At 36.3% G+C, this 17,328-nt stretch overlaps 1 protein-coding gene across 2 annotated transcripts; it reads left to right on the top strand.

Annotated features, from left to right (window-relative positions):
• The first annotated feature begins 2,350 nt into the window (after nt 1-2,350).
• ELOC (elongin C) lies at nt 2,351-14,209 on the top strand. Of its 2 annotated transcripts, none has more exons than XM_010979421.3 (4): nt 2,351-2,515; nt 8,967-9,020; nt 10,782-10,925; nt 13,976-14,209. In XM_010979421.3, the coding sequence occupies exons 2-4, from the start codon at nt 9,017-9,019 to the stop codon at nt 14,164-14,166; spliced, it is 339 nt and encodes a 112-aa protein (XP_010977723.1). In that variant the 5' UTR covers nt 2,351-2,515; nt 8,967-9,016; the 3' UTR covers nt 14,167-14,209. The 2 variants fall into 2 exon arrangements, with proteins under 2 accessions (XP_010977723.1, XP_010977722.1); XM_010979420.3 differs by lacking the exon at nt 2,351-2,515 and adding an exon at nt 2,544-2,694.
• The last annotated feature ends 3,119 nt before the right edge of the window (nt 14,210-17,328 follow it).

Raw genomic sequence — 17,328 nt, 5'->3', positions numbered from 1 at the left:
TGATGGCGAAAATGAAACTGGGTATCACTTGTAGAATATATGGACACCATTACTGTATGTAATTTTTGTTTGTTTTTTAGTTGTCTTCCCTCCCAATCCACCAGTCCCCTTTCCCTCCATTAAGGTGAGCTTAAGGTCATAATGGCATGATGGAAAAAAAGAAAAGAAATTTTTTGGTAGAGGTACTATTTTGATAAGAACACTAAATCTTCTTCATACATTACTGGTTTGGAGCAAATACTAGGAGAATCTTTTGGGGAAAGAATTTGTTAATAGATAACAAGATCTTTAAAAATGTTCATATTCTAAAGAAACAGAAACATGGTCAAAGATTTCTGTAGATACTGAACACAGTATTACTTATAATGATTTTAAAATGGTAATAAAGTCAATATCCAAGATTTAAGGAAATACTTAAGTGAATCATGGTACAGTTGGACAATGTAATTCTACACATACATTAAAAATGATGCTTCTTGAGATTTTGGTTACAGAGGTGTGGGTTATTGAGGTTTGTTAAGTTGGGAAATAAATAGTATAAAGAATGATATACACAGTATGATCTATGTAAAAGTTCATAGAAAAACAAAGTTATCTGTAATTTCTGCATTTTATAAGCATGCATTATATTGATTACATAAATAAATAAAATTTTTAAATAAAAATTTGCACAAAAGAAAATAATAGTCCTCAACTAGATTCTAGCCCTAAATCTGGCATTAGCTAGCCTCGGTATCTTCACCTGGAAAATTCTATCATCCTCTAGGCAACTAACATAGTGATCCTTTTAGAAGGTGATAATGCAACAAGGAAAGGGGGAAGTTGAAAATGAGCCCACTGCCGCCTCTTTTCACCCCATTGCCTCTCCTCTCCACCAAAATTTATTCTGAGCTACTATTATAACCAAAAAGTTTTGTTTAAAATTTTTGCAGAGGCTTTGAAAAATTAACCCAGGACAATCTGTAAAAAGCAGTACCTTTTACATGCCAAATCAACTAAGAATATCTTTCATGCAAAAGTCATTAATTAAGTCAAACTTTGTATCGCCTGTATCTGTTTTCCTTTTGTGGACTGTTGTTACACAACAGTCCTAGTTGAGCAACTTGCAGCGGTGAGAGTCTTGGCCTTACATTCCTTTCGTGCCACAGCCCGGTAAACAGAGGGTGAACTTTATTTAGCTGTTTCACCCTTCCTGGAAGAGTGCCTGAATTTCAGCATTTGAAAGCAAGTAAAGGCAGCTCCGACTTAGGATGGCTTGACTTAACAATTTTTTGACTTTACCATAATGGGAAAGCTATACATATTCAATGGAAACCCTACACAATTTTGAATTTTGATCTTTTCCTGGGCTACCAATATGTAGTATGAGACTCTCTCCCAATGTTGAAGCTCCCATTCAGCCTGTCAATCAGAAGGGGAAACAACCAATACACTGAAGGACCATTATGTTTTTCACTTTCAGTGCAGTAATCAATAAATTACACAAGATAATCTACACTGCATTATAAAATAAGCTTCGTGTTAGTTGATTCTTGCTCAACTGCAGTCTAGTGTTAAGGGTTCTGAGCACGTTCTAAGTAGGCTAATGCTAAACTATGTTGAGTAGGTTAGTCTATTAAATGCATTTCTACTTAATATTTTCAACTTTGATGGGCTTATCAGGACATAACCCCATTTTAAGTGGAGGTAAGATCTGAAAAGAGGATAGGGAGATTGTGGGGAGAGAGAGAAAGAGCCGGCGAGGGAGCGGGAGAGAGAGGAAGGGGGGACAGAGGGGGCGTGGAAAGACAAAGATGGTGTGAGAATTAAGTACTGGTGGCAGGAATTTCTGTGAATGATTTCAGAATCCAGCACCTGAACAACCCGGTGGCTAGAAGGGGGATGGGAGGTGGAGGAAAGGCCCCAGGTTGGGGGTGGGGGTTGTTTTCAGTAAACACTGAAAGTTACCGGGAACAGAGGAAATGAGGCCAGCCGATTTCTCGAGCAACTGAGATGCTCTTCAAGCTCTGCAACTTTTCACAAAAGACAGAAAGGCATTCATAAAACAGCACGATCCTGTTAGCATAGAAACTGCACCCCCACTTTTCAGTCTTCCCTCTACAGATATTCTCCCACCTCCAAGCGTACCCCAAAACGAAAGGCAGGGACAGTCTCCACAATTACCAGGATCTTAAGGCTCAAGGTGAGAAACTACAAATCCCAGGATGCAGTGCTGCCTCAGCGCAACACGACAGTACCCAGTACCCGCCATAGAAACTACAAACCCCAGGATGCAGTGCTGCTTCATAACTACCCACCACCACCCACCACCACCTCTTTGAGGATGCGGTTCCCGAGGAAATCAGATCAGGGTTGGCGCTGCATGCTGGGAATCAGAAGACTCAGAATAGGATTGGTTGAGACTCGCCAGGGACCGCCGCCCTCGCAGGCTGGCCTGAGGGAAAGGGGAGGGGGCGCTGCGCACTTCCTGTAGACGCCGGCAGGCGACGGACTCACTGCGACTCCGCCTCACTAGGTACTAATCTCCCGCGCGTCGTAGAAAACGTCCGTGACCCAGCGGAAGTGATTCCCCTCCAACTGCCCCGGAACCCACGGCGGCAGGCAGCTGGGGGTGGGGGGGGTGGCCCTGGTGTAGGGGCTGTAGCGGTGCGCGGGGACCCGGTGCGGTGGCTGCGGTGGCTGCGGGGCTGACGAGTGAGTCTGGGATGGGAATGGAGCTGGGGTGGGAACGGAGCTCTGGGCTCGCGGAGGTGGGGACGAGGGAGGCTCGTACTGGGCGCGCTCGCAACCCCACTTCCCACCCCTTCCCATTTGGGCGGGGAAGGAACGGAAGATCTTCACCTCTCCCGGCCTCTTCAGCTCCTGGTTTGGGGGAGGGGAGAGGAGGGTGGCCGGACCTTTCCTGGCGCCGCTCGGTGGGCTTAGAAAAGGGTGGAAGGAGGGGCGGCGGCCTGCGAGATTGGGCCTCCTTGGGGCTAAGCGCGGGGAGGGTGGAGTTAGGAAGCATGGCAGTCTTGTCGCTTTTCCTTTTTGCTTTCCCTGGGTGCACTCCGATTCGTCCTTTTCTTGAAGTGAGCCCCTAGTCGTAGGAGAGGGCCCTCGCTCTTTCCAGCTGCAGGTCCCCGAGAAGTTTACCTCCTGGTCAACTTGTTGGGTGATCCTGCCCGGCTTAGTGGTTTGGGGCTGCCCTGCGTCTGCCTCCCAGTCTCATTTCAAAGGAGGTATCTCGTGTCAAGTACAGTGGCCATTAAGTTTCTCTTCTGGAACTAAAACCTTTTTAGTATACCTATGGAGTTATTTATTAGTGCGAGCATTTCTACTCTGCATCGCCTTCACTGTAGAAAACAACCGAAATCCTTTGGTTTTAAGACCTCTTTTTCAAACCGCCAAATACCCTTTTTGATCCCCGAGTATTTTTAAGTGACTGTCCTTTTCTCACTTAAGTATGAGATTTACCTAATAACTTATCTACCATTCCTACATATGTATATTTATATGTACACACACATATATATGTATTTAAAGTGGAAGATGGCAGTTTCATTACCTTATGGTAATTCTGTAATAGAATTAGGCAATAGTTTGTAGTCAGAAGTTAGTCAACCCTATATATCCAGTTCCAAAGTAATATTTAGTTATATCTTATTAATCTCTTCTTCGGGTTTTTTTGGGTAGATTTCTCAGTACTAGAAAATAATCTGGATCTTTGTATTTACAGTGATACGTGTTAATGCATTTTAGCTAACCTGTCCTAAATGTTTACTGTTTCATTATTAAATATGATCAGAAAAGGCCTACCTAGTGACACTTGAAATTTCAAGCCTTGATGATTAAGAAAACAGTAGTGCCGTTCACTCACATATGTATTGAGCATCTTTTATATTCCAGGCGCTATACGAGGCCTAACCTTGTGGAGCTTGAGGAAGGAAGCTAAACATTAAGTAAGCAAAGATAGTTTCAGATGGTGATAAATGTGAAGCTAATACAGCAAAATTAGAGTTAGATTAAGTTAGAGTAACTTGGAGGGAAGTGTCTAATTTTAAGAGGGAAGTGATCAAGGTGCACCTGCCTCCCTGAGGAGTTGATGTTTTGCCTGGAGACCAAAATCATGAAGATCTGAAGGAAAAGTTTATAAGAGCAGTAACTGCAAATAGATCTTAAGGGAGGAGTAAATTTGACCTATTATGATACTTAGAAGGCCAATATGGCTGGAGCATAATGAAGGAAAAGTGACAGGAGATGAGATCAGAGTGGTTAGCAAGGACTAAATAAGATGGAACTTTCTAGTCCATATTCTGTCTGTAAATGAGAAGCCATTAGAGGATTTTGTGCAGGGGAGTGACATCAAGTTTATGTTTTTGATGACTAGTTGCTGAGTGGCAAACTGAACGAATTGGAGGAAAATGGAGAAACCAGCTGCTAAAGAGGCTTATAGTAGTTCAGTTGAGATATCATAGCTTGAACTAGAGATGAAGAGTTGGAAGTTAGTGAGAAGTGGTCTTACTTGGAATGTAATTTGAAAACGGAGCCAAATGAATGGGTCTTATCCTTCACCCCAGGATAAAAAAATTTTGAGGAATCAACTGTTTTGCCCGAGCATCTGGGTGAACAGTAGTACCGTTTACTGAAATGAGGAAGACTGGGGAGGGTGCCCTGGCTTCTGAGGAACAAAGCAGGAGTTCTGTGTGGGATGTACTGAGTTTGATAAATGTTACACAGCTCAGACTATTTACAGTAGGCAAGTAGGCTGTTCACTACTGTTGCTCAGGGGAGAAGTCAGGCTAGGGAGCTAATCCTGGAGTCATATTTTATAGATGTTATTTAAAACTATGGACCAGAGGATATCAATAATATTAACAGAGAAGAGGGGAGAGCACTCTGGTCAGAGGAACAAACTGTCATGGAAGCAGAAAAGCCAGGAGGGTGTGGCAGCTGTAATACTAGGGGTATTAGGAAAGAAGGCGTAGTCAACTTAAAACCCTAAGAGTAAGATGAGTAAGTAAAATTGACCAAACGACCAAGTAAAGTAGTTGAAATTTGACAGGAGCACTTTGAATGGACTAGTGGGCCAAAAGTCTGATCAGTGTGGGTTATGGAGATTGGTAGTGATGATGTTACAGCATTTTGACGTTTTGGTAATAGTGGCAGGACAAAGTCCTTGGATCACTGAGCTTAAGTGGGAAGGTTGGCCTTGGATAGGAAGGATGATTTTTATACAACTTTTGAATACACAGGAAGGCGGACAGTATAGTGTAGTGTATGGATGCAGGTAGGATGAAATTGGAAAGACAAGACAGTGAATGTGATTTGTTTCTGTTTTCTTGGTGAAGTAAGTCAAGTTGTCAGGGTAGGGAGGAGAGGGGTGTTAGAGATTTAGGAGAAGCTGTAAATTTTCTCAGATAGGAAAGCCAGTTTGCTAGGTAGGAGGATCACTACAACACCAAGTACCTGTCTAAAGTGTGTGGTCATAAATTTAAAATGAGATCAGTCAGAATGGTTGCGACTTTTTCTTCAGTCAATTCAGCTCTGTGGTTGAGGCCTGAGCTTAGGTGGAGAATCAGGTTTGGCCAGGGGTGGGATTTGGGTGGGTAGCTCCATCAGAGGAGTGGGCAGGGAGTTGGTTAAAGGGCTGTGAGGCATGCATGGTGCCAATCCGGGTGAATTCTTAACAGTGGGATGAAGCAAAGTCAGGATTTATTTTATATTTATTTTTTTTAGTCCATCATTTAAGAATGTACTGCCTGTGTTTTCTTCTAGGAGTTTTATGATTTTAGGATTTATATTTAAGTATGTAATCCATTTTTGAGTTTATTTTTGTATATAGTGTAAGAAAGTCCAGTTTGATTCTTTTGCATGTATCAGTCCAGTTTTCCCAACATCATTTGTTGAGGAGGTTGTCTTTTTCCCATTGTGTATCTGTCTCTTTTGTCAGAGATTAACTGACCATGTAAGTATGGACTCATTTCTGGGCTCTCTATTCTGTTGATTTGTGTGATTGTTTTTGCATATTGTTTTGATTACTGTAGCTTATAGTATAGTTTGAAATCAGGGAGTGTGGTACTTCCAGCTCTGTTCTTCTTTCTCAAGATTGTTTTGGCTGTTTGGGGTTATTTTTATGCATTTTGTTTTTCTGCAGAAAATATAAGATTAATAGGTGAGAAGCCACTTATTTTACATAAATGGCATCAAACTATGTATCATTCTAATCTGCTTTTTAAAAAATTAAGTTATCTTGGTGCCATTTCCATGTTATGACATATATAGATTTAACTTATTCCTTTTCACTACCCCATAATATTTTATAAGTATATACTATTTTTATTTAGTATCACTTATTTCCCCTCACCTCCAAAACTTGATTCTTAGCAAGTTTTAATGTTTTAGTTTTTGTTTTCCTTATCATTGGGATTAAGCATTTTTATACAGGTCTATGAGCTATTTGTGTTTTTACTTCTGTATTTTTCCAGAGATCAGTGGGGTTTTTTTTGTTTTTTAAACATTTGGGTCTTTAATCTGTAGTGGTTTTATTTATTTATTTATTTATTTTTATTTTGGGGGAAGAGGTAATTAGGTTTATTTATTTTAATGGAGTTATTGGGGATTGAACCTAGGACCTTGTGCATGCTAAGCACACACTCTACCACTGAGCTGTACCCTCCCTCTGTAGTGTATTTTTGTAAGTGATGTCAGTTAGACATCTAACCTTATTTTTTCTCCAAGTAAATAGCCAATGTAAAAAGGCAAAAAGACACAAAGAATAGACTTGTTCTCACTTACTTAGATAATCTAGACAAGTCAACTGAAAAAACTATTAGAACTAGTAAGAGTTCTGTGAAGATGATGGAATATAAGACCAACTTACCGAATTTAAAAGATTTTCTTTAAAACACCAATAACTTTTCGGAAAGTATAATAGGAAAACAGATCCCATTCATAATGGGAACTGTAAAATACCTAAAAGTAGACCTCATACAAAATGTGTAATAACAAAATGGGCCTGGCCCAGCCATTTAGCAAAACATGTTTATCACACTATTGTAATTAAAACAGGGGGGATACTGGTCAGGTATAAACAGATTGATAGAGCAGAATACAGTGTAGAAATCCATGTAGTAATATAGTATATGATAAAAGTAACATTTCAAATCAGAAGAGCAATGGGCTCTTCAAAGATCTTTTCGGTGTTCAATGGTACTAGGTTAAAAACTGATTTCAGTGTATGCCCTAGACCTACCTAGAATTCTCACTATTTGTTACCAAAAAATAAAAAACTAAAAGAACAATGTTTATATATAACACTCTAAAAGTACGACATCAGACTTCTGTTCATGTCTTCTGCTTAGAACTATTCTCAACCCACTATTCAACCACTTCCTTTTGCCTACCTTATTCATATTTCCAGAACTCAGCTCTGTTATGGAGTAGATGTTCAACTGTTCACCCTGAGATTTTTGTAGCACCAAACTTAGATTTGTATAGGTTATTTGTGGGTTAAGTTCAAATTTAATCATATTTCAAATATTTTTAACTTCTATCTAGGAGTCAGGATTTACGCTTAACTATTAATGTTGATTTACTCTTTTTTTGTTAGTGATGGGGAGTTCCCTCCCCCTGCCACCTTTAACTCTTGTATAAATGATGGAATTGATTTACTATATTAAGAAGTCCGTACAAAAACTGTTGCTACCCACAGGCCTTCTAAGATGTGACTGTTTGTGGTTGCTTAGCTACTACTAGTTAAATAAACATCCTAGATGTTTCATTCTGGAGATTTTCCAGAGAAAAGTTGGCATTTGAAATTCTTGTTCTTTTAGCTTTTCTAGCATTTTTCCCTTTTTTGTTTTTTAGAAGAATGAGTACAAAGCAGTATGAACAGAAGAAAGTAAGAATGACTGATAAATTTTTTAATCGCCTACTATTATTACCATAAAATGACATAGTACTATTTTTAAATTTTAGATAACTATCTAGGGATTTATATCAGCTCCCCTCAGCAGTAGTGGAAAAGAAGTTTTAACAGGAGCCAGAATTTATTACCATGGCAGTATAGAATAATGGAAGAGAATGTGGGCTCCAAAGCAAACATACCTAGGTTTAAATTCTCATGTTGCCACTTAAGCTGTAGAAGTCTTGAGCAAGTAGCAGCCTCTTAGTGTTTACTCATCTCTAAAATGGGAATAGTAATTCCCCTGTGGAAGTGTTGTTTTGAAATAACATAATGTATGTAAGGCATTTAGTGCAATGTTTATACTTACTAGGTCCTCAGATTGTTGGTAGTAATGGATATGCTGTTTTCCTGATAACGACATAAAAATAATATTGGTATAAATAAAATCTTCCTTTGAAATCCTGTTAAAGTATAAATTATTGAAAACGTGAGCTCTTCACCTTTAGCAATCATTTCATTTGTAAAATTTAAAATTTCTCAAAAATTATTAATTTTTTTACCACTTCATTGTTAAATCTCAGAATTTCAGTAGCTTCTTTGCAGAAGGAATGGAACAGTAAAATGTATTACAGGTGTGCACACTTACATAAGAAAAAGGCAGGCTTCTTCTTTTTCATTCTCATGAAAGCTACTTCATGTCCTTGGATTTATCATGTTGTCATTCATTTGCTTTAGTATCTAGTAGATACAGTATACAGAGATGATTAAGACCAAGAATCTCCTTCAAGTTCAGTTCAGCACCTAAGTAATGTCTGTATTTTTAAACTGTTGTCAGAATAGTTACCATAAAAGGGGGGCAGGGGGAGGGGTATGGGGAACAGACCTGTAGTTAGAGTTTACTGTCCTGGAGGTCATTGTCTTTTCTCAGATGTTCAGAAACTTGAGACTGTTCCATACTATGGTTGTTGGGAAACTCCTGCATAGCAGAGAGAGTCCTTGCACTTGTAACACCAAGGACACATTAAATAATAATGGGTGAAAACCTGTTATTCTGGCATTAATCTTGTTATATTTTTAGGAAACTGCTAAAGTTCCTGTGGACGCGAAGTAGAATTTCATAAGAACATAATGGGTAAGTTGTATAAAAGTAATTTTGTACTTCAATTAGGTGAAGCTGGTTTTTCTTCTCAAACATAGGCCTTTGAAGTCACTGAACGCGTGTAAGAAAATAGAGTAGACTGATGTTAGTTGTCTAAATCAAAAACTTATGTTTCACTACATATTTCTGAAAGGCAGATCAGTAACTTTATTTTGCCAAATTTAATTTGTGATTGCTAGTGAATAATTGTACCTTAAGAAATTAGAAACTTTCCCAACAGACATATAAAATGGTTTAGCTTGCAGAAAATACTAGAATTATAAATTTAAATAATTGATAATTATTTTTGTGTTCTCAGAGGTTGGCAAAAACTGCTAGAAATCTGTATGCTTGAATTGTATATAATTTAGAAGTTACTTGCGTTTTTATGAGTCCCCTAGCTTTTTATTATGAAAAATTGCTAGAATAATACACTATACCCTTCACCAATTATTAACCTTTTGCCACATTTGCTTTTTCTGTATGTATATATGTATGTGTTTATAAACCTACATATACACACACGAACACATAAGCTTTTTCTATACGATTTATTTAGTTGTACATGTAACACTGCATACCTAAATACTTTAGCATGTGTCTCCTTAGTCCATATTCAAAATTTCACAGTTTTTTCAATAGTGTTCTTTACAGAAGTTTATTATTTTAAATCTAGGATCCAGTCAAGGATTACTTACTGCATTAATTTGTCTCTTTGGTCTCCTTTAAACTGTTCTATTCTTGGGTGGGGTTAGGAGTGAGGTTTTTCATGACACTTAAATTTAGATTTGTCTGAGTATTTCCTACTGATTAGATTCAGATTAAATATTTTTGGCAGCAGTAGTACATAGGCGATTTTGTTATTAATCTCAGTTTTAGAGATTTCTAAATTACTAGCAAATCGGTAAGTGGATGCTTTGAGCAGTACTTCAGCTTCATCTTCTATTCTCTCTAAGGCTTCCTAAGTTTTTAGAATAAGCCTTAAGATATTTTCTTTCAAATATCAGTAACCATAAAAATTAAAATCCTGTCAGTACAAAATTGTAAAGTTATATACATGGGAAAAGATGTTAAATGGATATACAGAAATACGTACTCTCCCCCAAAAGTTATGTTGAGCCAGCTCCTGCGGCTGAAGCCAGCGTAGTGGCAGTGGGAGTAGCTGGTAGCAGAGTGACATCTACAAACTGTCTCCTCATCTCTACTTTGAATTTTTAAAGACTGATATTTGTCTATATTCATTACTTAAGTCATGCAGTAATTTAAACTGGGCAGTAAAATGTTTTGATCGTTGTTTTTATGGATCAAGAGCAAAATGCTGAATAAAGGAAGCTCTAGCTTAAAATTTGAGGCTTGTCAGAAGTTCATCTCACGTGGCACATAACAGTTGTCTTCAAAAACACACTATGCATCTTGTTTTTAAAATGAGTATTTCGCATGATAGAATTAAAGTCTTACTACTTGAATTTTTTTTTAGTCTTCATAATCGAATGTGCTGCTATGTTTACTAATTGTTAATACTTGATTGAAAAATACTGGTAAATTTTCATCTAAAGTAATATCCTTGAATGTAGAGTTTATTCTGACATTGGAAAATATTTAGAGAATAATACAAGGAGTCAAAAACTTTAAAATCTTAGTGGCTGTTACCCTCAGAAATGTTTCTGGTCTGAGTTACTGAAATATTAGCTATGGTAAGCCTGTTTATTTTTAATAAAGTTTGCAATTCAAAATCATTATCCTACTTTACTTTAGATGGAGAAGAGAAAACCTATGGTGGCTGTGAAGGCCCTGATGCCATGTATGTCAAATTGATATCTTCGGATGGTCATGAATTTATTGTAAAAAGAGAACATGCGCTAACATCAGGAACAATAAAAGCCATGTTGAGTGGCCCAGGTAGGTACATTTCTTTATTTTCTCTTAATATAGCTTCACTTTTAGTGTCTGATGAATATGTTCTTAAATTGAATTAAATGACTCATAACATTAGAAGAAAGAGAGACAGCAACTTTTCTAACATTAATTATTGCATGATTATGTTACATTGAAAAAAGTGGTTTCTGCTATTTCTTGTTTTCAGTTATTTACCCTAGTTTCAGTTAGACCAAATTGATTATTTTGTAATCGGAGGGATCATTTCCCTACATTAGTTTCCATGGTCGATTTCTTCGCCACAGGACTCTGATTGTTGATCTGTGCTCCTGGTTACATGCGAAGTTTATCTATAGATGTTACCGCCTCCCAAATGTCTGTTCTTAACAGTTTACCTCAAAAATTTTTTTCTTGAAAATTGGAATTTCTGGAGCATACAGTCATTTTATGTTTAACTTCTGGAGGATGCTGAACTGTTTGCCCAGTGGCTGAACCATTTTACATTCCTACCAGCAATGTATGAGGATTCCAGTTTCTCCACATACTCATTCACATTTTCCATTTTTCTAATTCTAGCCATCTCAGTGGGTGTGAAGTGCTACATGTCTCCTTGTACGTTTGATTAGCAATTCCCTAGTGACTAATGATGTTGAAAATATCTTAAAGTGCTTGCTGGTCATTTGTACATCTTTTGAGAAATATCTATTCTGTTCTGTTGCCTATTTTTTAATTGACTTGTCTTTTTTATTGCTGTTAATGAGTTCTTTATAAATTCTGGACACTAGACATGAGTTGGAATTATTTTCTCCATTCTGTAGGTTGTCTTTTTTCTTGATAATGTCTTTTGATGCACAGAAGCTTTTTACTCTGATGAAATCCAGTTTATCTGTTTTCCCTTTGTTTGTGATTTTTGGAGTCCTATCTAAAAATCCATTGCCAAATTCGATGTCATGAAGATTTACCCCTATGTTTTCTTAATAGTTTGTGTCTTAAGTTCTTAACATTGATGTCTTTGATTTTAAGTTAATTTTTGTATATAGTGTGAATCAGCTTCATTCTTGTGCATGTGGACATCCTAATGCCATTGTTGAAAAGACCATACTTTCCTCCATTGAATAGTCTTGGCATCCTTGTTGATAATCAGTTGACCACATACGTGCAGGTTTATCTCTGTTCTCTTCCATTGATCTATATATCTGTCCTTAAGCCAGTATGGCACTATTTTGATTACTGTAGCTTTGTAGTAAGTTTTGAAATTGGGAAGTGTGAGGCCCCTGTGTTTGTTTCTCCTTTTCAAAATTGTTTTGCCTATTTGGGATCCTTTGCAATTCCTTTTCTATTTTTTTTTTTAATATGGAGATTTTAGAACATACACAGAAGTGGCAAGAATAGCATGACACACCTCCATGTACCCATCGACCAACTTCAGTTGTTATCAACATTTTGCCAATCTTGTTTTGCCTATTACACTCACCTTTTTAAAGAAGTATTTCAAGCAAATTCCTGACATTTAGTCATTTCACTTGCAACATCTATGATAGTCCTCTGTGACTTCCCTTTTCTTCAGACCATCAGTTTTACTAGAAACAAAGTTATTTGTGTACTGTCCACATCCAGATTAGACTAAGTCATGTTTCATCTTTTACACTCATAATTAGAACCCTAGAGGCTTGATTAGAATCCAGTTCATTTTTCTAACAAGAATACTTTATAGGCGGTACTAGTATATTTCTATCGTATCACATATTTTAGCAACGTCAAGATTGATTGGTGGGTTTCAGGGTTAAGCTGATTTGTCCATGAGCAATTCCGTAGTCAGACTGTCACATAATAGTTTTAGCATTCACTGTAGTAATTGCTGAAATTTACTTCAGTTGGAATTACAAAACAGGGGTTTTCTAGTTCTGTAATTTCTTCTACATTTATTAGTTCGAATTCTCCTTTAAAGAACTTTTGGGTTACCCTGAAATACAGTCTGTCAAGGAAAAAAAAGATAAATGCTTGATTGTTTTCCCTTCACATACAATTTTTCAGAGTTATGAATTGGTTCTCCAGCATCCTCCAGTCGTAAGGAGTGTTTTATTTGTGTTTTTGCATTTATACTTTTTAGATATGATTTTTCAGTCCAGTGCAGTCATTCTCACTGATGCTCAGATTTGCTCCATTTTGATGCCAGAGGGAGCACATCAGGTTGGCTCCTGTGTCCTTCTGACGTGGCTCTATGAGTCTTGGATAGCTGTACTTTCTGAATAACAAAATTTCTCAGGTTCATTTTATACATTATTCCTCAATACTGGAAACAACCATTTTTCTAAAGAGCCCTGTTTTTGTTTTTAGTGAAAAGTCTTACTGTAAGACCCCACTCTAGGTGCTAGCAAGTACTCATTGTCAACCAATGGACAATTACTGGAAAACTTTTAAAATGCTACATTCTCAGAAAGTATATTTTCCTGCTTTTTATATTCAGTACACAGTGCCAAGAAAATACTTTCTCCCTATGGTAAGGGCTAAATTATGTAACCTTTACATAGCTAAAGAAATTTTGGGAGATCACTGAAAACAGTTTATGAACTTATTAAACAAAGGGAAGTAGCCGATGAGGAGATTTCTTTGTTTCTACTCTGAAATCAGAGCTAGATACATCGTTTGATGCTAGTTGGATTTTTTTTCTTTTCACATTTTATTGGTTTGCTAGGGCTGCCATAAAAAGTACCACTGACTAGATGATTTAAACAACAGAAATTTATTTTCTTACAATTCTGGAAGGTGGAAATGTGAGATCAAGGTGTTGTCAGGGTTGGCTGCTTCTGAGGCCTCTCTGCTTGCCTTGGAGATGACTGTCTTCTCCCTACGTCTTCACATTGTCTTACCTCTGTGTGTCCGCAACCTAAATGCCTGTCCTTATAAGGATGCCAGTCATACTGGATTGAGGCCCACCATCATAACCCTGCTTTGCCTTAATTACCTATTTCCAAACATAGTCACATTCTGAAGTACTGGGGGTTAGGACTTAAACATGAATTTTGGAGGAACACAGTTCAGCCCATAGCAAACATATTCCTTTTCTTTTACAGGTCAGTTTGCTGAGAACGAAACTAATGAAGTCAATTTTAGAGAGATCCCTTCACATGTGCTATCAAAAGTATGCATGTATTTTACCTACAAGGTTCGGTATACTAACAGCTCCACGGAAATTCCTGAATTCCCAATTGCACCTGAAATTGCACTGGAACTGCTGATGGCTGCAAACTTCCTAGATTGTTAAATAAAATAAATTATAATAAACTGTTAACTTTTTCAGTATTTAATACCTGTAGTTCAGTTAGTAATTTTTTCATATATAGCATGTTGCCTGTGTGCAATTGAACTTTAAAGTTCATTGCAAAGCAGATTATCTTCTGTTCTTTTGCATAGCAATCAGAGTTGAAATTTGTTTGCTACATCAACAAATTAAGGACATTTTCACAAATTGAGAAATAAACAAATATGCCAATTCGTAGGTGGTTTCGCCTTATCCTTTGGATGTGAATTTTAATATTAGAGCAGTGGTGATATAGTAAATGCGGAAATTTAGGCATAATTTGAACACGTTCTACAGGTAAATAATGGGGTTACGTATTTTTATGTTTGTAGTGTTTTTTTAAAAACCTATTCTGATCTTAACAGCCATCGTTAGCATTACTAGAGTTATGCAAATAATTGCATTATAAACATGTTTATAACTTAGCCAAAATATTGATTTTTATAACTGTCAAAGACATAAGAGTTGAAATTTCTTATGTGTCTTTTGATAAACTGCAGTGTTGTTTAAGTGTATCTTGTCTTTTTGTTTATTGCTACAATTTAAGAACTTTATTTAAAAGCAATTTTGGAAAATTACTAGGTACAGCTTTTGGAACAGTGACTTTTTGAACTGTAGCCACATGGTCAACACGTAAACTACATGACTTTGGTTTCATGTGCATTGTGCATTTTAGCCAATCCAAAGTCCTGTACTTCATTGACTATGAAGTTTCCTTTGCAATATTCATTCTTCTTACATGGTCCCCTTGTTGTGATTACACTTCTGATTATTTAAATATGTTTTAAAAGAATCACTCTGAACTTTATCTAGATCCTAAGAGCAAGACTTTTCTGAACTATTCCAGTCTTCCTCCATCAAACTGAAATGTTATAAAATATGAAAATCGTGGAGAGATGCAGTGCAAATCTTATAATGCACTTTGATATAGTATATTAATTATCTTCTATTAATTAAAGTATGTTCCAATAAATATGATATCCATTATCTGGGTCTTCTACTGAAATCAAGCTTATAAAAAGTCATTCAGCTTTTATACTGAGTCAAAAAATTTTTGGAGAACTATGCCAGAGCATGTCTGCTTAGGCATGGGAAAAGCAGCACTAGAGTTGGGTGTATTGTTGTCTCTATCAGTAGTAAAACAAAGCGTAATTATAGGGCCTATAAATTCAAATCTTCAGCTTAGTTCAAGACTGGTTTAACATGGACCAGTTTTTCTGGAACTTGCAAAAACCATAAACAACCAAGATCTATAAAAGTAATTTTTCCTCTTAGAAGACCTTATATTGTGCTTTCCAGCTTATTGAAAGCAATTAAATATAAATGTTAATTGCATATATTTTAGTAACTTATTAAGACATACTGGTACATATTTTAGTATAGAAGATTACCAAGTACAAGAATTATCTTCTGCTACTTGGTGACAAATAATGCCAGTTATAAACCTAAATGTTGATCTTAAAGGTCAAGGTGATAGCTAGAATAAAATTTAACTTTGACCCATTTTAGTAGGTTACTTTATATGTTAGATCCAGAAGTAACCTTAAGTTAAAAATACTGAAATAGAGCTGAAAGATTAGGAAAACCTGTGTATCTTGTGGCACATGATACCTGCATGTTAATAAAGACTAATGACTGAAAGGTTTGATGAACACTTGGTGTTTGATCTTTTTAGCCTTGCTTTTTCTCTTTTTCTGAGGATATACGAAGCTTCAAGACATCTTGCCGTATGATTGAATAGCAGGAATTTTTTATTTGGTTAAATTTAAGAGATGATTCTATATAGTATTGAGAACCTTCCCAGTTTTCTGACACTTGGTGATTAGCTTTTTTTAATTATGTGCAAATCTCAAGTATTTTATTTAAGCACAGAAAATATTACCACAAAATCCTTTGTTTTATTTAGTTAATATTTCACTTTTGTCTAGATTATTTTAGGCTTTTTAGATTGCTTATCTTTCATGCAATTATTGACAGATAACAGTCTCCTTTTGAAGAGCCTTTGTTATAATGAGAAATACAATTTGAGCTGACGATCAAAGAGAAATACATTTAGAGACATCTTGCTTTGTATGGAGCTGTCATCTTAGCTGTGAGTTGTTTTGCTAAATTTATCTATTCTTTCAAAATAGTGCAAAAAAATACGCTGAGAAACAATATAAAATTGACATTAAAGGTTGAAGAGTGTTTAACCCTAGTAATTCCTATCTATATAGAAAAAATTTCATACAAATTAACAAAGCTTGGATGTATTTAGACTTAGCAATTTAAAGTTGAGCTTTCGTTTAGTTTTATCTAAGTTTGTTAAAACACTTAAGATCTGGAAATCAATAGATGCCGCTGATTTTACATACGATGTTTTATTTGTAATATATAAATTGGGTTTAATTCCAGGCTAGTCATATTTGCGCCAAGATTTTATATTCCTATTAGGCTAAACTCTTAAATATTGTACCTAATGGTTTGTTGGTTTAAGCAAATATTTATTAGCCTAGAAGTATTTTGGTGTACTAGAGCACCAAGCAGAGTTAAAATGTCTAAGCTCTTGTGCTAGTGAGCCATGTGATCTCTAGCAAGGGACTGGGTCTTAATCTCACTTCTGGAAAATTTAGGAGACTGCTCTTCTATGGGGTGATATTGACAGTTTTTAATGAATAAATAAGGTTGTGTTTGCTTATTTTAAAAAAAAATGAGGTTGTGATGTTGCTTAAATCCAAGATTGTAACATTACAGATGATCAGATGAGAAAAATTATAAATGAGAGAAAACAGTTTTCTTGCTGCATCTTTTAAATAAGTCTACAAATTTCAGCTTTTGCTGCTTTTGATTAGGCATTAAATACTACACACCAGTACTAAATACATTAACTAGATTAATTTAGAATCCTAATTGTTTTCTGTTGCCTGCTATATAAGGGAAATTCAGTTTTAGCTCTGATCATCATTACTTTTATGATACAAAGGGAAATTTATGTGCTGTTTTCATACCAGTATATGCAATGCCAGGTCAACCCAAAACTCAGTTTTCATTTATGCTCTAATTTAGTCATTTATCCTGAATTAGATACATATGTAATTTCTTTATTTACTCCATGTATCTTTAGCTGAAAACAGAAGACTTTTTTTT

This window comes from Camelus dromedarius, chromosome 30 (genome assembly GCF_036321535.1).
Source record: "Camelus dromedarius isolate mCamDro1 chromosome 30, mCamDro1.pat, whole genome shotgun sequence".
Lineage (NCBI taxonomy): Eukaryota > Metazoa > Chordata > Mammalia > Artiodactyla > Camelidae > Camelus > Camelus dromedarius.
This window is presented reverse-complemented; position numbering and strand designations above follow the sequence as displayed.

Bases quoted from the DNA above. Each gene is read 5' to 3' on its own strand.
- ELOC (XM_010979421.3), top strand. The intron at 10,926-13,975 runs GTAGGTACATTT...TTTCTTTTACAG, and splicing joins AGCCATGTTGAGTGGCCCAG to GTCAGTTTGCTGAGAACGAA.